This window comes from Budorcas taxicolor, chromosome 15 (genome assembly GCF_023091745.1).
Source record: "Budorcas taxicolor isolate Tak-1 chromosome 15, Takin1.1, whole genome shotgun sequence".
Taxonomy (NCBI): Eukaryota; Metazoa; Chordata; class Mammalia; order Artiodactyla; family Bovidae; genus Budorcas; species Budorcas taxicolor.
Genome location: NC_068924.1, coordinates 40,691,022 through 40,713,857, shown reverse-complemented (window position 1 = coordinate 40,713,857; position 22,836 = coordinate 40,691,022). Strand labels below are relative to the sequence as shown.

Sequence of the window (22,836 nt, the reverse complement as noted above, 5' to 3'; positions counted from 1 at the left end):
AAACAGAAAATGTGCTTATAGAGATTAAAATATTTCAATTATCTGATACGTTTCAGCTTTAATTGATAACAAAATACAAATTGCTCATCTGAACTTCTCATTACAGCAACGGATTCACTGGGAAATTTACTACCTGACATCAGAGAAAATGTTAAAGATAACATAAGCCCAATGACTGTGCTCCTGTGACCAGGTTGCATTATCTGTAGCACATTCATATTAAAGCTCCTATTGGGAGTAGCGGTTCTCAAACTGTCTCAGTGCATGGTCTCTGAGTTTGGAAAATATTATGGAGACGGTATACATGGGAAGAATCAGAAGTCATGGAATAGGTACCAAGGGAAGGAGGTACCTGGTAGTAGCTGGAGAAAGGGAGACATGCTGTGAGGGCTTCAACAAGGGATTGCAGGTCGCCTGGGGCTTTGCTCAGGTCAGATGGAATGTGGAGCAGGGGATGCAGAAAAGAAGCTAGACTTTCAACAGCTCTGATGCTGTCATTGCAGTGTTTATCTTCCACCATCCTCACCATCAACACCACTCTGACTACCACCAGCACCATCAACACTCCCACCATTGCCACCACTGCTGCTAGGACAACGGCAATGAAAAGTCTTCTAGGCCAAGGCCAAGGCACAGAGCAAAGCGGAATGACACTTCACAGAAAGAGTCACTGGAAAGGCTCACTGTGTATGTGGAGGGGTGGAGGTCACGACTATTTATCTCATCCTATTGCGCCAGGATGTTGAGGGAGAGAGTTGACAGCCAGCGAGGAAAAGCTTGGGGACCTGGCCCCTCCGGAACGTGAAGAGCGCGCAGCTATGGACTGAACCTTTCAGAGTGGTAACCGTTGTGAACCTCTCCTCTCGGAGGCAACGTCCCAGAGAAGGAAGAGCCACGGAGAGCCTGCAGAAAATGAGAACCCCGCATGGAGGCGGAGACGCCCGCACCGGGCAGGGAGCCGGGCACTCACCGTTACTGCTGTAGTCATCCACCAGGATGATCTCCTTGAGCAGGTGCGGAGGTGTGCGCTCGATGGCCGAGTGGATGGAGCGCAGCAGCACGGAGAGCGCTTCATTGACAAAGATGAACACGATGCTCACCTCTGGGAGGCTGTCGGGGAATGAGAGGTTGCGGCACCTGGAAAGAAGAGCAGCCAGGATCTTAGATCTGTCACTGACTCGGCAGGGGTCGCCCCAGGTGCTGGCCCACCCGTGTCTTGGCTCCAGCTTTGCTGGAAAGCTCAGGAGTCCACATTCTCCCCCAGGGTCTTCTCTTTGATATACTTAAGATAATCACAAAGTGTATAGCAGACAAGCCCTCAGCCACTGAAACCCGTTTGCCCCACTACAGAGTCTGAATTTGTCAACAACTCTCCCAGATGAACAGTTGTATCACTAGACCCTAGTACAGGGCCTGGAACCCAGCAGGCTGTCACCAAATGTTTACTGGAAGAATGACACTGTATTTCTAAATCCAATAGGATGGAAAATGCAACCAAAAGAAAATCTTAGTTTTTCCAAAATGACAGCCAATGCTTAAATGAGGCCAGACCTTAGATGACCTACTTCAGGAGAAAAACATGTCTCCTTCCAGAGACTCCTCCTGCCAGAATCCACTTTTCCTCACTCCTAAAGGAACGCTGCCTAGAGCCTCTCTTATGCCTCTTTCATCTTATGGATCCAGCCTCCAGAAACAGGTGGAAACCAGGCGCAGAGTCTCAACATGATAGAGAAATGGAAGGACAATTTGGACCGCATTTCACAGATGAAGATGCTAAGGCTCAGAGAGGCTAGGTCCCCACCATGTGTCAGCTGCCAAGATGAAACCTCAACTCTGGTCTTCTTATTTCTACACCAAGGCTCTCCCTTCAAGGAGAAGTAGTCAGGTGACAGCCTGCCCCTAACTCTCCCATTGCCTCCCTAGATCCATTGAAACCCATCTGGAGGTCTCCTATCCAAAGGACGTGAGGCAAAATCACTAAAGTCTGCATGCCGCTCTCCATGGGAAGAGGAACATGAGACCCTAAAATTAGACCCCATCACGAGGCCAGACAATAAGGAATGTCATGGCTCGCAAGGGCATGTCAATTTCTTCTCCTGTAAGCATTGACTTTGTAGATGGGAAACCACTGCTGGTGCCCTTCTCTGGCTGACACTAAATACTGTTCCAGAGGGCACCGAGCTCCCATCTTCAGGACAGCTGAATGAAAGGAGAGAGCAGCAATTGTGGCCCTGACCTCGGTCCTCGGCTCAGAGTGGAGGCTGCCTGCTCCCACTATCAGCCACCAAAGATTCCAGGGGTTCAGCGCTGGTGACCGTGTTGCACTGCTCCAAAGTGGGAGGTACAGTCAGGTGAGCATAATAATGCAATAATGAGCGTAATAGCACAGGGCTTCTGCTCATTGTAATTAAAGTGCTGCAGGATAGGGATGGGCCTGCTCTTCCTTAATGAGGAAGGCTGCAGGATAACCAGCGCTGAGCAATTTTGGAGAAATCACAGTGGGGCTCCAGTCTGCTTAAGTGCAGGAGATTAATAAACTAAAATCACTATCTCTATGGTTACCAGAAATTTACAGAAACTTCTCATTCTGTTTCCAGCTCTCTTTTTCTCTCATGAAAAAAATGAATGGGGGAAGGGAAAGAACCAAAGTTTCATCCAAATCTGCTTCACACTTAGGATGTGAGTAAAGCCATCAGGGTAACAGATTGGTGTAGAATTCATTCATTCTTGCATTTAATGGAATATATTGAGTTTTTTTTTCCATGAGGCGGTATTGCATTCAGGGTTAAAACAACAAGGACAAAGTGCCTGTCCTCATGGAACTTGTGCTCTGCAGTGGGAAACAGGCAAACACAGCAGCAAGCAAATGATACAATTTCATTCACGTGCTGAAATGAAAAGTAATGTGGTGTTAGAGGACAATGTGGTGCCCTGGCAGCTGTTCTAGAAGGAGTGGTCAGGGAAGGGCTCTATGAGGGAGAGAGGTTGGAGAAACCCACCTGGCACACCACAGGTGCAAAGGCCCGTGGGGTCGAGGGGAGAGTGTTGCGACTAGAGAGGAGGTGATGGAGGGAGCCAGCTCAGGTAACTGCAGTGAAGGGAGGAGAGATGAGGAGGATGAGGGAGAAAGGCTGAATGAGGTAAGCTCATCTGCTGCTGCCAAGTCACTTCAGTCGTGTCCGACTCTGTGCGACCCCATAGACGGCAGCCCACCAGGCTCCTCCGTCCCTAGGATTCTCCAGGCAAGAACACTGGAGTGGGTTGCCATTTCCTTCTCCAGTGCATGAAAGTGAAAAGTGAAAGGGAAGTCGCTCAGTCATGTCCGACCCTCAGCGACCCCATGGACTGCAGCCTACCAGGCTCCTCTGTCCATGGGACTTTCCAGGCAAGAGTACTGGAGTGGGGTGCCATTGCCTTCTCCGTTAAGCTCATCAGACCCTTTCAAAAAACGTGTTGTTGTTGTGAATAGTACTGTTATAACAGCAATTAAAAGGTGGTGGTTAACAGTCAAATAATTCTTCGGGCTAGTGCTTACTTATGGTTATCAAGACCAGCAGTTGGCCTTTCCTTAGGAATGGAAAATGATAGAAGTATTAACACACAACCTACTTGCTAATCGCAGTTAAAGAAAACACTTTATATGGTGAGACAACTAGCACATGACCTTTATTTTTCTTTCTTGAAAGTGTAATGAACAGCTCCTAATAAGGTCACGATATCAGTACAAGCTGTCTGCCCCACCAGCCAAGAGACTGACCCTAGTCTGTTCCTACACCTCCAGGGGTTTCCTCTGAGTTCTCAGAGCCTCTGTATCTAAAGCCTCAGGTGTGTTTCCCAAGTGTTTTTCGGGGTTGAGGGTTAACTGCCTTCTACTCCTCTCTCTTCTTTTTCAAAGCTCCACATAAGCACTGCAAGCTGAATTTCTCCCGGTAATGGATGGCCGTCCTGATGGGCTGAGCTGCTGTGTCTGGTATCCATCTCCTGGTGACCTTTCTCCAAGCAGAGCAGGAATGTTATATTTGTTTTTCAAGCTAAACTCTACTGATCACTATTTTTATATGCAAGACTCTTTCAAACTCAGCTCTTACATGACAACCCTTTTGAACACAACAGAACACCTAGGACAGTACCTCACATTTGTGTGTGTTCATGTCTCTCCTCCCACTATAATGACTTCCCTGAGAGCAGGGACTCTATTTTGCTACTGTGCTAGCTCCCAACCTTAAACCAGAGTCTGGCGAATAGTAGGTTTTCAGAATTAAACCAACACGGTTATTTATTTTATGGATAAATAACCATGGATACCTTGGAGATATTGCAGGTTTGAGTCCAGACCACTGCAATATGGCAAACACTGCCATGTAGTGAGTTATATGAATATTCTGGTTTTTCAGTGCATTTAAAGTTATGTTTCTATTACATGATAGTATATTGTGTGTGATAGCATTGTCTGAAAAAAAACAATATACATGCCTTAATTTAAAAATGCTTTATGGCTACAAAATGCTAACCATTACATGATAACACAACACTTCAACTTGTAGAAAATTTAGTATCTGTGAAGCACAATAACGTGAAATGCAATAAGACAAGGCAGGTCTGCATGAGGCCTGAACTTGACATGCATGCCACTGATCTCAGCTCTCTCCTTTTCTATCAACCTCCTCCCTAGAAGGAGAGTCAGGTCTTCTCTCACCAGCAGGTCCTTCCTTCTCCTGCTCTCCTTCACTGGGATTTTGGCCCCAGTCGCTCACATTCCATCTCCAGCAGCTCTCAGATCCTCTGCACTATAATTAAGCGATCTCCCCTGGCCAAACGTACCGAGCTCCTAAAATCCATTCTCCCTCCCTTCTCTCTGGAGAGTCACTCAAGGCCTTCCCAGGATCAGCCTTGGTGCTTTTTCTCCAGACTGCACAGCATCTAACCTTAACCTGGGTCTCTGTGAGTAGAGAGGTGAAGGGTGGGCAAGATAAGAAAGCTGAGGTGGGCTAGTTTATAGGGAGAGGGCATTATGGGGGAGAAGGGATGGATAAAGCCACCCAGGCGCTGACCCAGCTGTGCCCCAAATTGCTGTGTGATCCTGGGCAAGCCACTCCCCTGGTCTCCATGTCTTTTCACATGGAGGCAGGGACAGAGGGAGGCAGGAGAAATGGTCTCTTAGGTGTCTTCTCCATATAGTTCAGGATCTTCTCTCTCATATGTGATGAACGGAAAACTTCTCACTAAAGAAATAGTTTGCAAACTTCCTCTTCCTCCTAGCCAGCACCTGGCCATCACCAAATGCCACAAGACACATCTATCCAATCACCACTGTAGTAGCGACTAGGCAGTGTGACCAACTCATCCAAGTCTGCCCAGGACTCTCCCAGTTTCAACACTGAGAATTCCAAGCACACCAGGATGGTTGGCCCTCCTTTGACTAGAGCCCAGCTTCATGGTGGCGAGGATCTCGTTCACGACTGCGCATGCTCTGCCTGGCACTGTTCTGGTCATCAGCAAGCATTCATTCAGCCAGCATCTGCTGAATAAACTACTGAGGCTACTGTTTCAAAGCACCCAACACACATATAATGGATACACATAGTCCCGGTTCCTATCTTTATCTCAACATTGAAGGAGAACTTACAAGACTGAGGGGAGAGGCAAAAAAAGGGAGGAAGACCAGCATGTCAGACGAGATGTCCTCATACTTGCCGGTCCCACCACCATCATTACTGCCGGACACTGAACTGGGGACAGGAGCCTGTCTGCAGCAGGGCATCCCGAGTCCTGCCAAAGGAACACACGTCCAAGAGCTGCTATGGAAGAGGGTTGTTCCAGACCAAGCCCAGTGCTTCTGCTCCAAAATCTGGCCACTTAACCCAACAACCAGCCCCAGCCTCTACCTGAGGGCTATGCCTCTTGTACTCACACGCCAATGGTCTCCCCCAGCCCCTGTGTCTGCTGGAGTCTGGCCAGTACAGCCTCTGCTCCCAGAGCCTGCCGTCCCCACCTGCTCTGGTGTCTGCCTCTGTCTATCCTTGTCTCTGCTCACCTCTCCAGAGAAGGGCCAGGGTATGCGAGAGTCAGAGGAGCCACCAGGGTATAACCAACCCTTCCCTACTTACACGCCTTGAGGAAGCCTGACTGTACCAGACTGGTCCCTTACTCATTTTAAGAAGAGGCATATTCTCCTGTAAAATTAAGCCATAAAAGTTCCCTTTGTACTTTATTCTTGTTCAAAGTTAAGCCATTTTCCACTAAAGATAAAAACAAGGCATTTCTGAGCGGGGAGAACTGTGGCTGTCTAATAAGCCAGGATTGATGGTCCTGATAAAGTTGACTGCATCGATCCCTGCACACAGAGGTGGTGCGGGGACGGGAGCCTCCCAGCAGAGCTCCCCAGGATGGTTTTGAGCTGTTCATGAGGCAAGTTTATGTCGAGGGCTTTAGTGATGCCATTACCTGCGAGAGGCAGAGAGGCAGTGCCAGACGAAGAGAGGCCAAGTCAGGCACCCGGGAACTGGGTACCAGCCAGGGCAGCAGCCAGACAGCTCCATAGTGGAGGGATGGATTCTTCCTGTGACTCTGGCAAATCTATCAGCTCCCAGTGCATCGAAGCATGGAGGCCGATTGACCCCTTTCAGTGTGAAGATCAAAGTGGAATGTGAGCTGGGGGCTGCTGGCCAATGTGTATGGGGAACTAGGTCTAACTATGCCTGGGTTCTGGGGGTGCAGGAGGGACCCACCTGGACCAAGCAGAGAGAAGATAACACTCCCCTGAATACCCACTCCCCTGAGTGTCCCCAGCCCCTCTTTCTTCCTAGGTTTCTCCTAGATAGGGTCAAGGGTCTCCCCTTTCCCATGGTCAGCACACAATGGTTCAGCTGCACTGTTGACCACCTAAGGATGGCACCCTGGGATCAGCAGTGTCTTCTTATCCCTTCATGGCCATCTGTATCCTCACCCTGGCCTCCACCCTCCCACCTGCACCCACAGGACTTGCTTGATCCTCCTCTGACTTCACTTGGTTACACTTCTGGCTTCTTCCAGAACTTTTCAGATTAGACAGGTTCCCAGCCTGCCAGCATCCAGTCTGCTGGACTTAATGAGACCCAGGGATGACAGCAGTGTGGGGGTCCTCACTGGGCATGCGTGCAGTCAAGACTTCCACTCCTGGTGGCTGGCATCTCTATCTCTGTAACCTCTGGGGCTCAGAGACTGCCCTGTGCTTGCTACCCCTACTGCCCAGGGACTCCACACAGAATATCTGGAAGTAACATCATTAATAATTTCCATTTACTGAGTGCTTATGACTCTCCATAAATCATACTAAGAGATATATGTATATTTTTACTTTTTTCCCCCCTCTGATTTTTATTTTTTCCTATAGGAAAAGTCCTATAGGGTAAACATTTTATCCCCATTTTATAGATGAGGGCAATTGGACTGAGATAGCAAGTTATTTTCCAGGGCTTCCACCTGGGCTCATTTGCCTCCAAAGTCAGTGCTCAAAGGTCCTGTTAAACTAGGGTCTGCACCTTCCTTCTGCGATCATCTAGAGATTTGTCTGGCCAGACACCAGTGTTGTGACAACCCAGAGACCTGGTGGAGGGAGGGAGGGACGAAATGGAAGTCACTCCAGGTCAACTCTGATGAAAGATAGGGTGGACACAGTGCATCTAGGAGGATGATGTGGGCTATCACGATGAAGCTCTACTGGTCACGTGAAGCCTAGATTGCCTTCCCGTTTCATTGAGCCCATAGAGATAGCAAGCCCTGAACACACTCTCTGTTTGAAGCCGGGCTCTCTGCCCTCCTCCAGAGCCTGAGTGTGTGATTTCCGATGGTGTGATTATACAGCTGTGTGTAGACACTGGCATACAAAGAATCCCAGCCACCTGCTGTCACCCGAGTAAGCTCAGCTCCTTCCTCCCTGACACACATATAACCCAGCGAAGAAAGACACAGTGCGCTTCCTGGCCTGGGGTGTGATCCCTGTTAGACTCTCACAGGCTCCTTTGTTTTTCTTTCATGCCATGTATATTGCTATCGCCACTTAGCTTTTATGTGATTATTTAACAGATGTCAGTATTTCCACTAGACTATAAGCTGCATGAGATCAAGACCACATCTGCTTTGCTCACCAGCCCCCCACCCCCACCCCCGTGCCTCATACAGCGTCCAGCACAGAGAACAAACTCAGGAAGCACCCAGTATCTGGCTGAATGAACAACTGAACAAACGTTCAAGCAGTGAACGGTAGAATGAATGCAGGCCCGGGAAAACCCCGTGGGTGGGATTTCCACCACAGCCTAACAGAATGGAATCATTTACTCCCTACCCGACCACAACAATAAGCCCAGATCATCCAATAAGCCAGAGGGGTCATGGAGGCAATGGGGATATTTAGTGTAGCCAGGGGCTTCAGGGTCCTGGTAGGATGCATGTCTGGCTCAGATGTGCAAGAGATAGTGGACAGGAGTTTTAATCATCTACAAGGCAAGAGAAATGGGCCAGCCTCATCTCAGAAGAGCGTCTGACACCAGAAAGACAACAGGTAAAATTCTAAGTAGAGGTGATCATCAAAGTGTCCAGCTTTCACTCAGAATCAGAAGTTCTACTAACATCCTTTCAGGGGACTCTACTGATTTGGAGAAAGGATCTGCTGTATCAAACATAGACTATAAGTAGAAGAAGGGGGGGAATGAATCAATTAAAATGTAAATGGCCAACAGGAAGCTGGGCAATCATTTGTTCCTAAAACTTATTAGAAATCCAGGGAAAATGGGATTGCTGGGACTACACAGACAGCACCCAGAAAACAAAGTCATCTGGCTCTAGTGGAGAAGTCACACAAGGGACTGAGCATCTCCATGTGGTGGGTTTGTGGGTGACCAGGCCAGGCCTGTGGCAAGGAGAGCTGAGGAACGTGGGGGAGGTGGGGAAGGCAGGCACTGCAGGAGAGAAGAAGGAGGATGGGGCATCTTTGCTTTCCAGCAGAGCCTGGCTCCAGCCTCTGATGCTCAGGACTCTGGGGCTGGGGAGAAACCACTCTGATCTGTCTTGCAATGCCCGCCAGGCCCTCCTCTCACCTCGTGTCAGGGTGGAAGGCCTGGCCTGTCACTCCTTGCCTGCTTAGTAGTCCTTCTAGTAGCTAAAGTCAGGACCGTGCCCCCCAGGCCATCCTTTTTACAAATCAGAGACCCAGATGTGTTCAGTTGCACAGTCGTGTCTGACTCTTTATGACCCCTTTGACTATAGCCTGCCAGGCTCCTCTGTCCAGGGAGTTTTCCAGACAAGAATACTGAAATGGGCTGCCATTTCCTCCTCTAAGGGATCTTCCCAACCCAGGGATCAAACCAGGGCCTCTTGCATCTGCTGCACTGGCAGGCAGATTCTTTACCACTGAGCCAGCAGGGAAGCCCAGGGACCCAGATAAAGAGTAACAAAAAGTTAGACAGCAGGCATGGTGATGTTAGGCAATGTTCTAAGGCATCTACATATATTACATCTTCAGTCTTGAAGAACTGATGCTTTTGAACTGTGGTGTTGGAGCAGACTCTTGAGAGTCCCTTGGACTGCAAGGAGATCCAACCAGTCCATTCTGAAGGAGATCAGCCCTGGGTATTCTTTGGAAGGAATGATGCTAAAGCTGAAACTCCAGTACTTTGGCCACCTCATGTGAACAGTTGACTTACTGGAAAAGACTCTGATGCTGGGAGGGATTGGGGGCAGGAGGAGAAGGGGACGACCGAGGATGAGATGGCTGGATGGCATCACCGACTCGACGGACGTGAGTTTGAGTGAACTCCGGGAGTTGGTGATGGACTGGGAGGCCTGGCATGCTGCGATTCATGGAGTCGCAAAGAGTTGGACACGACTGAGTGACTGAACTGAACCATCTCCAATTTACAGACAGGAAAACCAAGGCATAGAGAGGCTAGTTAACTTGCTGGAGGTCAACCAGTTTAGAAGTGAGAGACCTGGCCTTGGAATGCAGGCAACTGAGTTTTACATATTACTCTATAATCTAGCAGAAACACCATCTGTCTGTCATGTTACCCAGTCTTTCCTCTTGAGTTGTTCTCCTCTGAACATGCCTCACTTTCTCCATATCCCATAAAATCCAATTCTGTAGCTTTGATCTGAGTAGCAGAGTAGAACAAAACTATTCATCTCCCCGTTTTAAGACATTAATATTGCTCAAGATTGCATTATATTTAAGAACAATCATGTGATACTACTGGTTCATAATATGTGTAATTAACCAGGAACCACAAGTACTTTCCCAGATTGCCCCAGTTAAGAAGTATTTCCTCCTGTGTCTGTGCAGTTAGCATTTTTGATGCAGCAGAATCATTACTCAGGGTGTTGATTTTACCCCTTTGTCCTGAGGCAACCGTCATGGAAGTCTCATCTTTCAAAGACCTCTGGGTCATCTCCACAGAGCCAAGATTCCAAACTAGAAAAGCTCCCCTAGGAAGGGTGGGGCAAGGGGGCTGAAGAGCATCCTAGAGACACAGACTTACATAGAAACACTGGAAACTTGATCAAGTTTCTTAACCTAGGAAATATTCAGCATTCTCCTATATAAAATGTGAATAATAATAACTACCCCATAGAAACATGAGGATAAAAGTTAAAGGAGAAGGTGGACATTAATCTGTCTGCACAGTGCCTGGCACACAGGAAGGACTGGTGAGCAGACAGTGGCTCTTGGTGTAAATCCCTGGCCCTGGGGAAGCAACCCCTAGATAATCCAGCAATTGTGTCCCAGCTTCTCACCTGAAACTGCCCCGCTTCCCCACCAGGACAAGATACATAACCTGTGGGGCTCAGTGCAAAAGGAAAACATGGTGGCCTTTGTTGAAAACTTGCTGAGAATTTTAACACAGCAACAGCAGAACATTAAACCAAGGGCAGGGCACTTTTAGCCTTCGGAGGATCTTGTGTAAAAGGGGGCCACTGGATAGTGTCCTGATACTAACACTGCCGCTGTAAGAAAGTCCTGCACCTTGGTGCCTTCAAACAACACATATTAGTTATCTTCAATTCTGGAGGCCAGAAGTTGGACAGAGGTCTCACTGGGCTGACGTCAAAGTGTCAGCAGCACCGCATTCCCTTCTGGAAGTTCCAGGTGATTACCTGTTAGACACTGTTCTTGCCTTTTTCAGTATCTACAGGTTTCCCCCGTTTACAGCTCTTTTCCATCTTCAAAGCCGCAGTGTCCGGCTGAGTCCTTCTCACATTGCCATCGCTCTGGCTTTCTCTTCCACATTTAAGTGCTCTGGGATTACTCTGGGCTGATCTAGATAATTCAGGATGATCTCCTTATTCTAAAGCCAACTGATTAGGCATCTCAATTCCATCTGCAACCTTAATTCTCCTTTGCATATACCATGTCCAAAGGTTCCAGAGATCAGGACATGGACACCCTTGGGAAGCCGTTACCTGCCTATCATACATGCTGCTCATGAAGCCAGTCCTCCTGAACCCCAAAGTTCAGAGATCTCAGAGGCCTGTCTAGTGGCTGCAGCATGAAGACCCTGTGACCCTCCAATCCGTACACACAGATCTGGTGGCCATACTCATAGTGGTAACACCGCAAACACCCACAGCCACCTTGGATGGACCCTAACCGGCTCCCAGGAGGATCCAGAGCCCCGGCTCCAGGCTGCATTCTTTCCCTGCTGTAATCCCGTCCTGACTCTTTCCACCTCAATGTTCTTCTCTCCACAGAGTCTCCTCAGCTCAGAACTCACGACTCCTTTGGGGACAGGCGTGCATGCTTCTGCCCCAGTTGCTCCCACTAGGAGGAGCTGCAGAAAATAGTCCAGTCCCCTTTACCAGCCCCTTGTTCCCTGGTGGCTCAGACGGTAAAGAATCTGCCTGCAGTGCTGGAGACCCAGGTTCAATCCCTGGGTCGGAAAGGGAATGGCTACCCACTCCAGTATCCCTGCCTGGAGAATTCCATGGACAGAGAAGGCTCTGGGCTACAGATCATGGAGTGGCAAACGAGCCAAACATGATTTAGCAACTAAACCACCACCAGCAGCAAGGAGGGGTTGAATCCCAAATTACAGCTGGGCAGTGACAAGCACAGATGACAGCTGGGACCTGTGACTGGCACCTAAAGTGGGGCCAGCCTTGTGGGACTGAGCCCTTGACTTATGGGATCTGACACGAACTCTGGCAGGTAGCGTCCAAAGCTAATTGAACTGTAGGGACACCCAGCTGGTGTCACAGAAATGGTCGATATGGGGAAGAAAACCCCACATCTGGTGTCAAAGTGTCATGAGTAGGAGGGTAAGGTGTGTGCCTCCTACTCGCTCCAGAAGGTTACTGTGAGACATCAAAGAGTTAATGTAAATAAAGTGCGAAATGCTTCCCTGAAAACATGGCTCACGCTATATAAATGTTTGGCAGTGTAATTTGAAATACGGTGACAGTAAAGATTGAAAAGATGTTTCTAAAATGAGTGAAACAGGATAAGCAAGCAATGACCTTGTTACAAGGCAGTGATGTTTTCATGGAAATTAACAGACAAAGAGAGGCACTGTTTCACCCAAGCGTGTGCTTGTTTCGAGCGGTCCAGCAACGGCTCTCTAATCCTGGGTGTGTGTCTGGCACAGCAGCTGAAATAGAGCTAGAGAGAGCCTCCCAAGTCCACGTGCAAAGAGAAACCAGCGTCCTTAGAGCCTCTGCAGAGCCCCTGCTGAGAGCAGGCAGGCTCAGCTCTGCCTGTTATCAGCGATTCTGTTTTACTGGCTATAAAAAGGGGTTGACAGAAGTCGCCTTGCCCACAGGGGAGGTGCGGAAGCTCCGTAAACTGTAAAGTTCTGTGCAGAGGAAAGGTCTTTCCATTATGATTACTGCTTCTCTCCAGTGGCTCAGGAGGAAACCACAGAATTCAGCTCACCTGGAGTCCTTCAGAGACATCCCCCTCCGGCCCCTGCCCACGCACCTGCCACCACCTTCTTAGCAAGGAAGTCCAGGCTGGGCTATCTTTTCTGAATGCACTTCCTTCAGAGCGGGCTTTCCAGGGAGCCCTGCACTTTAGAGAAAGGCCACGCGGCCTCGTCTCTCCACCCAGCAACTCCTGCTTCTCTCCCATGGAAACCGGAAGGACTGGTGTGCGCAGCGCCTCTCTCAGTGAAGGGTGGAAGGGTGTCAGTCAGCTCTCAGCATGCCTCCTGCACAGTCGAGGCCAGCCCAGCTGTGGGCTCGGGTCAAAGGCCTGGATTTGGCTTCTGGATACATTGGTTCAAGTCCCAGCCCAATCACTTATTCAACTGTGTCATGTCAGCCAGAACTCGTATTCTTTCTGTTCCTCATCTACTTCGACTTGAATGGGACTGTGCCAGCTGCCTGCCCACCTTCATGCAGGTTGGTGTGGTCCACATGGGAAGCACATCTCAACCAATCAAGCCCATGTAAACACCAGTCATCATTACAGCCACGCTGCAGTCAGCAAAATCCACCATTTCCCCTTATTTTGGGAAAAATGTGTATTGAGTTGCACCTGAGTCCATAGCTTTCGTGCTGGCCAAGATCATGGCTGAGGCCTCTGCAGAGTCCTGTGTGTGTGCGCCAAGTCACTTCAGTCATGTCCGACTCTTTGCGACCCTATAGACTGTAGCCCACCAGGTTCCTCTGTCCACAGGATTCTCCAGGCATGAGCACTGGAGTGGGTTGCCATACCCTCCTCCAGGGGACCTTCCTGACCCAGGGGCTGAACCCGTGTCTCCCGCATTGCAGGTGGATTCTTTACCCACTGAGCCATCTGGGAAGCCCCCGAGTATTCTTTCAGTGAACATATACTCTTCTTTCCCCGTGTAGATCCTTAGATGGTCTTTCATCCCTTGGCCCAGGTTCACTTGGGCCAAGAAAAACCATACCTAACTACAGGGCATACAGCAGATGTTCAATAAATATCTATGAAACTGAACTGAACTCTCCTTTCCAAAGAACACAGACTCCAAACCCAGAAGCAAGATCTTCCTTGACAACTCCAGACACAAGCTAACTGTGGTTTGCAGCTTTAAGAAAAATTTAAAAATAAGTAGAAAGAGAGGAAGAGAAGGTGCGGAGGGAGAAGGTGAGGAAGAGAAGGGGGAGCTCACAAAAGTTAATGAGATTTTCTCAGCTGTGGTACGTGCCCACACTTTTAATAATTAGGAGTAATAAAAATTCTAACTGAATCTTAAAGGAACATCTTTGGTAACAAAGAGAGAAGTCAAGACAGACTTCTCTGTCGGGTGTAATGACTTGTTAGCCTTGGAAGATGGATGTACTTTAAGAAACTAATTTACAGGAAAAAATAATTGTTCATAAAAATGCAACTAATTGGGTTAAAATTACTTATTAACAGGAGTGCCAGATGATTCTTGTGCCCTTAAGGATTAAATTCGGTTATTAATCCTCAAAATCTCCTATTTCTCATGGAAGAAAGCCTTCTGCCTGCTTAGTAGATGGAGAAACTGAGGCTGGAGGAGGAGAGGGAGAGTGACTTGCCCGATGCAGGCTGAGGGGGGAGGACCGCAGGCTGAAGTTGGGAAGAGATCAGGAGTCCGGACACCCAGTCCTGGCTCCGTCCCCAACACCACGGGGACTCCACCTCCCCACCAGCAGGTCGACAAGGGCCCGGCCACTGACTCTGCTCACCCGCTGGGTCTGAGGTCAGGCAGGGGCCGGTCGAGGGGTAGGCGGTCACTGAGGTAGGCGTTGTAGCCGTAGTACTGGAACTGCTTCAGGGCCACACGCCGGCCTTCGGGGCTGAGCTCCTGGCCCCAGTGTGCAAACAGAGAGGAGTCTGTGAAGGGCTCAGCCTCTGCCTCCTCAGGTTTGGCGGGGGCTTCTGGAGAAAGAAGGGATAAGGAGACAGTGGGTCAGAGTACACCCCTCGTATGCCATGACAACCCTTCACCCTTCCTCACCATTGCTTTGGATGAAACGATCTTAGCCCCAACTTTGGGGCTGGGGGGCGAATAGAATCGTCATGCTCCCCCGAGCCCATTTATCCTTCCATACATCCATTCATCCACCCAGCAACCACTAACACAATGGATACAGACATACACCCAGCAGAGTCCGAGGGGAAGCCGATGGGTGTGATCCTGATGCCCCGTGGCTTTATGCCAGAAGCTCCTCCTTTCCCAGTCTGCCTTCTCATCAGATGCCGGGCCCAGCCCTTGAATGGCGTTTCTGCTTCTCTTTCCCCAGATCACACCCCGATTCCCTGCTAGTCCTAAACTGTCCCACACCCGGACCCCCAAGCTAAGTGCCTGCTCCTTGCCCAGTTCTTGCCAGTCCACTCTCTCTCCACCATCTGGTCCTGCTGAGAGTTTCCTGGCTACACCCTATGGCATTCACCTAACTGCTAGGACCCTCGGCCAGACTGCCTCCTGCTGCTTCAGGCTCTGCCCACCAGGAGCGGGGCTTGTTGGCACAGCGGATAGACAGACCATCCCCAAACCTCCACACACTCTGGGCACTGCACATTGGACCTCTGGTAGACTTTGTAGGGGCAAACCTCACACCAGATCAAGAGAATTCACGGTTCTCCTGGAAATTTCCAAGAAAATGGAGGGGGTATTATTACCTATAAGAGCAGAGGCTTGGATGTATATAGACACAGATTCAAACAAATCCCTGCCCCACTATTCACTGGCGACATGAGCATAAGCAAACACTCAACCTCTTGATGCCTTGATTTCCCCACTTGTAATGTGGGGATATTAATAATAATACCTACTCCTCATTCCTGAGATCTGTGAGGATTACATGCAATAATGTACACGAAACACTTTTTTCAGAGTAAGTGCACAATAAATGGGACTCGGGGTTGCTATAGCAAGGGTAGCCTGGTGGGTCAAGACCCTCTTTTACAGGGATAATGAGTAGGTCTTGCCAGGACACAGGCTGACTATGGAACTCATTCCAAGGGACAGGTAGTCAGGCCCACCATTTAAGGTCAGCAATCAGAGAAATTGGACAGGGATGCTAAGGCCACTGGACTGGCCTTTCATGTTCATAAACATGATGTAAGTAAGAGATGGAGCCTGGAATGAGACAGGGACCAGGAGGAAGCAGAAGAGGGTTCAGAACAGGAGAGGTAGGCTTAGGACACTTGCCAAAGTCCCTTCAGCTATCTACATGGAGCCAGTAGGTGCAAACACACTTATGTCAGGTAACTTAAAGGTACAGTCTGGAGACAGGCAAAGGGCTAGGGCCCTTGGTCTTCTGCATACCACAGCTCTTACCACCTCCTTCTCCTGACAGATTCTTCGAAGAGTCCACTTGGGAAGAGGGGGAGGCTTGAGAATAAGCCTTCCAGCACCCAGGACACTCCTATCACAGAGGGGGTGCTCCTGGGGGAGGAAGCCCCATCACTGGAGGTACACAAAGGAATTCACAGGCAGAGGCGGCTGTCATAGCTCCTTGCGAATTAGACAGCGAATGATTCCGAAAGCAGAGCAAGCGCACCAACGCCAGAGACTCGGGTCAGGGAGACACCAAAACTCGTGCCCATGGAGCTGGGACTCACAGGTGCTGGGTGAAGCATGTGAGCATGTGTAAGCACCCCTGCTTTTCGGGGGCCATGTCCTGGGCACATACTCACTCTGGAGATCCATGTAACTCCTGGGATAACCATCACAGCTAGCACTTGCTGAGTGCTTACCATGAGTCAGGCTCTGCCATAAGCATTTTTCACATACCAACTCATTTCCCCTACAGGGTGGGGACTGCCACTGTCACCATTCTAGAGATAGTGAACGCGAGGCACACAGAGGATAAGAAACCTTGGCCTGGTTCACTTAGAAGGAAGTGAAGTAGCTGAGATGCAATCTGAGGTGGTCTGTCCCCCAAGGCAGTGGTCCCAACCCTTAGGCTGCACTGTCTCCACAGAGCAAAGGGCTGGATACAGGTGAATTCCAAAGTTGAACATGGCGTGTCATCTCAGTTACCACTTTTCCTTAAAGATGCAGAAGGAAACTCAGATATATTAAACATATTAGACATTTAAAGGAGTAAAGTGCGAACTACGTGCGCATTTCTATGACAAAGCAAGAACTTCTGGGACTGCGGTGCTGCTCAAGGCTCCATCCCAGAGCTCAGGCTGCCCTTGGCCCCTTGACTTGGTGTGTTTGAAAGGAAATACAGGGCTCACCTGATCTTGAAGGTCCTTGTTATTTCTAAAAAGATGGATGGTTCATTCATTTGGATTCAGGAGCAGCAAAAATCTAAATGAGTGAACCAACTGAATCACACATATAATATTTAACACAAATGGAGTTTCACTGTCTCACATACCTAAACGGATATTATCAAGTAAAATCAGGTCATTTAATGAAAAAATTATGATTCACAATTAGACTGGTATTGCATAAAAATGGATTATAAACATATTAAAGTCCTGGGTCCCAACACATGCTTGTGCCTTTTTACTCAGTATGGGTACAAAGGACAACAAGTTTGATAGCAACGGGCAGGACAGGGAGAAGAGGGGGTATATTTGGTGAATTTCTGCCTGAGCCAAGCACAGCGCTGGCTCATGTCTTTACCCAAGGTTATCTCTGTTGTGCTCACGGGCTGGATCCCATGAGGGCAGGAGGACATCTGTCTTGTTCCCTGCTGTATCTGTGGCTCCCAGCAGAGTCTGTGGCTCTTACAAGGAGATCAGCCCATCATTTCAAAACAAATCAGTTTATCAGTACCCCATAGTGGTTAGTTACTAGACACAAGGAAACCAAAGATGAAGAAGTTGAATGGCTAATCTGAGGTCACCCAGTTTCTCAGGGGCATTGAAGCTTTTCTCTGCACCACCAAGCGGGAAACTATGGTCCGAGGGCCAAATCTGCCCACCATCTTTTACATAAATAAAGCTTTATTGTAACACATAATATTCACTTGCTCTATACTTAGCTATAGTGCTTTAGGACAGCAAACGCAGAGTATGACAGAGACCCATACGGCTTGAGAAGTGGAAAATATGTACTTTCTGGCCCTTTAAGCAAAAGTACGCTGACCCCTGCTCTACACCTCACATTTGACATCCCTTAGGTAAAGAGGACTTGCCTCTGCTAATCCATCCATTTTGTTTCCTTAGGAGCCCTGGTTGTAGAGACAGAATGGTTGTACAGCTCTGCCATTTTCCAGATTAGCTTAGCTGCACCTCAGTTCCTCATCTGGAAAGTGGAATGGGTACTAATGGTACTTTCTTGTTAGACTATTGGTGCATATTCAATGAGAAGGTCCATGTGAGAGCTCAGCACGGTGCCCAGCACATAATAAGTGTTAGCACAGGGTGCGTCAGTGGCTAAGGACACACACAGCCCCACAGCCCGCCAGGGTGCTCCTCCACTTACACTTCTTGAGCTCAGGCGAGGAAGATGAATGAGGTCCCAGCTCTGGAAGATGCTGCTGCTGGGTAGCCCCAGATGAAGGGCGTCCATGTCGACAGAGTGGCCTCCCATTAACCAGTCCTAGACTCAACCCCCCGCACTCTCCAGTAAGAGAGCAGACCTATAAGAAGGACATGTCTGACACAGTTAGGGTGACAAAGAGGCCGCAGGGAAGTGCCTGGGCTGGGTCCTCCGCAGGGGTCTGGAGGTGTCCAGACCCATCTGGTGAGGCGCAAGACCCACAGATGTCTCTCACCCAATGATCAGGTGTCCCTGAGGGGCAGGCATGGGCTGCGGCCCCCGCTGGGGTTCACTCTTGACTCACGGAAGGGGTGACCTGAGACACGTGTATATTCAGGGGGCTCAGTGCCCCCCCAGGAGAGCTCATTCATGGCACAAATGAGAACACAAGGAACTCAGCCGGGTGGCTGAGCCAGTGTTTGGAGGGTTCTGAGCACAGCACGGAGGCTGCGGTCCCAGCCCACTCCTCACCCAGCCCTGTGCTCGTCTGTGTCCCAGGGAGAAGCAGGCTGAGAGGGAACACTGAAGGGCCGTTTCACTAGACAGTCACGCACGGGGCACAAGCGGCACCTGTGTAACGCCTGGGCAGGAGAGCTATTCCTCTGCCTCCCCTGACTCACTATGAACAACCACGAGCTGTGGGCAGGAGGGGGCCCCAGTGGGGCCCGACTCATGAAGGACACTCATTGGAGACTCATTGGTCGAGGGGGGCAGTGCCATGTTCTGCCCCTCTCTGCTCATGACCTCCCATAGCCAGTGGTCCTTCTTGGCCGCAAGACAGATGGCTCTAACAGAGCAAAAACTAGAGAACAAGAACTGAAGCTGCCAGGACCCCAGCAGGCCTGGGACGGCCAGTGAGTGGGGAAGGAAGAACCACAGCACAGACTGCAAGTCCGAAAGGCCCGACTGGCCATATGATTTGGAAATAGTTTCTGAACCTTCAGACACATATGCCAAGGTGCCACTCGCCAGCCATCACCAAAGATTCTGTCCAAAGTGGCCAAGTGCCATTCAAAAATTATTTGAGGACCAATGAGGAGGGGACTGCAGGCTAACCTTGGGTGTTTACTGCAAAACCTTGCCCCTGAAGCTGATCCCTGCAAACACTGTACCGCAGTCCCACTGCACCAGCCCTGCCCAGTGGTAAGACCAGGCCATCGCAGTGGCCCCAAGATGTAGGTTCTATCATTCCCATCACAGATGAGAAAAGACCACACCTCAGAGACAGGAAAGAGCTTGATGCTGAAACTACTCCTGGCCACAGCCCGGCCTCTGTATCATGGGAGAGACACACTGTCTGGCCTGAGGACTAGAGGCACTTCAGGCCCTGAGAGGCTGCTGAAGTTGGTCTGCACTGGTTCACAGCAGCTGGTAACCCACTGCAATACCTTCACAGCACTGGTAAACAGCTGCTTCCCCGAGGGCCTCCACGTGGCCCTCTTACCCCAACTGCTCTGGCCCTTTTCTTGGATCCGGATCTGTCTACCAGCCAGCAACTGAAACGTGTATGCCTGCTCTGCCTCCCCACCCCAGGTGCTCTGCGCTGTGACCAGCATTTATGCCAACTGGCTAGTGTCTGTGCCTTGCTAGTTAAGTACAATTTGACTATAACTTGCTCGAGCCCTTCCTAGGAGGCCTCTGTGGAAAAGAATTATGGGTTTCTGGAGACAATTCACTCAGCTCATCCGTTCCCCATGTTAGTGCCCAGGCCTCATCATGCATGACCTGTTTTCCAGAAAGTTCTGCCAGTGATCACAGAAGGCATCTAGGAAATGCCACGATACGGTCCCAGAGACAGGCCCACAGAGCCTGACATGCAGCCCGCTAATGAGAGCGGAGAGCTGCAGACCCAGGTCCTGACAGCCTCCGTGCTAACTCACAGAGACAGGAGGGAACTGGAGCAGGAAAGCAGCTTCCGAAGCTCCAAGCAATGAATGTACCCGCGGCTGCAGCTCCGAGCCTGAGCCCCAGCTCGCCAGCCAGGCACGAGGAGGCTATCTGGAGACCCAGTCAAGGCCCATGAGGCCTCCAAAGCCGCTGATGCTGAAAGCGGGAGGAATACCTGTGTGAAGAGGGCTGCTTCAGGGAGCCCCCCGAGTGAAGGCTCTCCCAGCTGCTTCTGCCTGTCTGGGCGGCGCCAAGACTGCACGATGGAGGAGAAGGAAAATGGGTCTTGGAGTGAAACAGACATTACCATACTGCCCAGCCCCTCCCATTTCTGATGGCCTGTCCTCTCTAGGACCACGTTCCTGGGGATCCCTGTCTTTTGAAGCTGAGCCATTTTGTCCACTCCCGCCACGCCCTTCAGTGGAAATTCTGAGGCTGGAGGAGCTGCAGAAGAGGCTGTAGCCCAGACCTCTCCCTGAGCCCGACTCTGCTCCTTGGACTTTAAGATGAATCTTAAAATAGCAACAGAAGGGGTAACATTGGACGATCGCTGCTGGAGGTCAAAGTGATTTGGGGCTGGACAGCAGGACTGGCCAAGCTCTGCTGGGGGACAGATTGAGCCACCTGGGACGAGGCCCACCTCGCCAAGGACCAGTCAGCCAGTTGCTCAGGCTGGACTAGGGGCTCACTGGAAGTGGCAGTTCTGCTTCTGATCCCTCCATATGGGCACCTTTGGGAATATTTCCCCAAGCAGTGGAGCCCTCTTGTTTTTTGGTTTTTTTTTTTAATGGTTTTCCCCAGTTTCCTATATGCCCCTCTTCCAGGCAGTTAAGAAGACTGAGGGTGGGTGGTGAGAGGGCCTGTCTTCTGCTATAGCCTGCTATTTAGGTTTCTGCCCTCCGGCCATGCTCAGAGCTGAAGCTTTGGTGTTGGGTGGTGAGATCCAGAGTCCAGGGACAGGGAGGCAGGGCGGAAGGCCAATGTCCCAGGTAATTGCCTGCTGTGTGCACTGGGGCCCTGTGTCTAAAGGATGTCTGGGGGGCAGGCATAGACGGCCCTGGTGCCTGTCCACCTCCCGGAGTGTCCTGGGGGCCCCTTCTCCCACTCTCCTAGGCCTGTTCTTCATTTTCTCTGGGTTAGATCCACAGTCCAGCCTTTCAAGTCTGCATTTCCTTGGTTGTGGAACGGGAAGAGACTGCCAGGCTGGTGGGGGGAGCCGCTGTGAAGTCGGCTTTTGGAGGGATGAAGGCTAAGCATGAAATAATGGAGCTGGCAGTGCTGAATATCCAGATAAGAATTCTTAATACAGTTTCCTTTCCTTCCACTCCTTTCATTTTTTTTTTTTAACAGCTTTATTAGGGTGTAATTTACATACCATAAAATTCACCTGTTTCAAAAGTACAGTTAAGTGATTTCTAGAAAACTTTTCTTCCATTCTTGAGATGTCTTGTTGTATGCTTTATTTGGTGTTAAAAAGAAAAGGGCTAATTGAATACTCAGAAATGTACGTTGTTGGTGTTCAGTATCACCTGCTGGCTGGCTCCCTGCTGATGATAAAGGACCATTGTTCCCACTTAAACAGCTTGATGCCTGGGCCTCGCCCGAGAAGCCCAGAAGCCCGGGAAGCATCTTCAGAGCCTCAAAGCCAGTCCATGGGAGCAAAACTGATGAGGCAGGATTCACACCTCCACACATGGGCTGGTTCACCCCAGAACAGCAACGGCTAGTCCTGACTGCCTCTGCTTGCCCTCTGCAGTGCCACCTCCACACTCCAGGAAGTGTGGCCTCCCCCACTTCTCTTCCGACACCCAGCGCTGGATCCAAAGTGGTGCCCCTGGGCCTGTCCTAGCCAGAGGGAGGCACCGAGATCCTGGGGGAAACAGGCGGTCCTGAGAGGCAGGGAGCCTCAGTCCACCCTCCCCCCCCAACACGGGGCAAATCCCCGTTTCCCGCTCTGTGAGATGGACCCAGTGTTTGAGCTCTACTGGGGAGAAGAAGGAGGACTTGCGCACATCACCACGATGCTTTTCTTACTCCTCGAAAAGGAAGGCATCAGGCCTCCACTTGTACTTGGGCTCCCAAGGGGAGATCTTCAGGGTTTTAAAAACATCCTTCAATGTGCTAAGAGTCCTAATAATAAGGAAGCAAAGTACTGTGTTGAGTTGAGGGTCTCCCCTCCTTTCCACTTTTAGAGATGCAGTACGACATGAGCTGAAGGTCTTTTGCCCCCACAGTTCGGCTTTCTTTTCCAGGAATCCTAAGAATGGCTAAGAGAAAGAAGTGGGATCTGGCAGGAAAGAGCTTGGAGGTAATCAGAAGCAAGGAGCTCTGACAGTCTCAGGCCCCACACCATTCGAAGCCTCTGCAGAACGACTTTATCCACTGTGGAAAAGACACACGGGGAGAGCTTCCTGTGGCACGTGGACAGCACTGCGGGGAAGGGGAGCGGCTGCCACAGAAGGCCTCCTGACCAGGCAGGGCCAGGCCTGCATGGCGAAGGACAGCCTCCCACCGGGGCTCCAGAGTCAGCTCTGCCCTAGGC

General features: G+C 50.1%; 1 protein-coding gene across 2 annotated transcripts in view; it reads right to left on the bottom strand.

The window, feature by feature from the left end:
- GALNT18 (polypeptide N-acetylgalactosaminyltransferase 18) overlaps window positions 1-22,836 on the bottom strand; it is a 379,685-nt gene that overhangs the window by 195,112 nt on the left and 161,737 nt on the right. For both annotated transcript variants that reach the window (XM_052652828.1, XM_052652827.1), the window contains exons 2-3: window positions 14,647-14,839; window positions 971-1,137 (exon numbers count right to left, since the gene is read on the bottom strand). In XM_052652828.1, coding sequence (XP_052508788.1) covers window positions 971-1,137; window positions 14,647-14,839 — 360 coding nt within the window. The remainder of the gene's footprint in view (window positions 1-970; window positions 1,138-14,646; window positions 14,840-22,836) is intronic.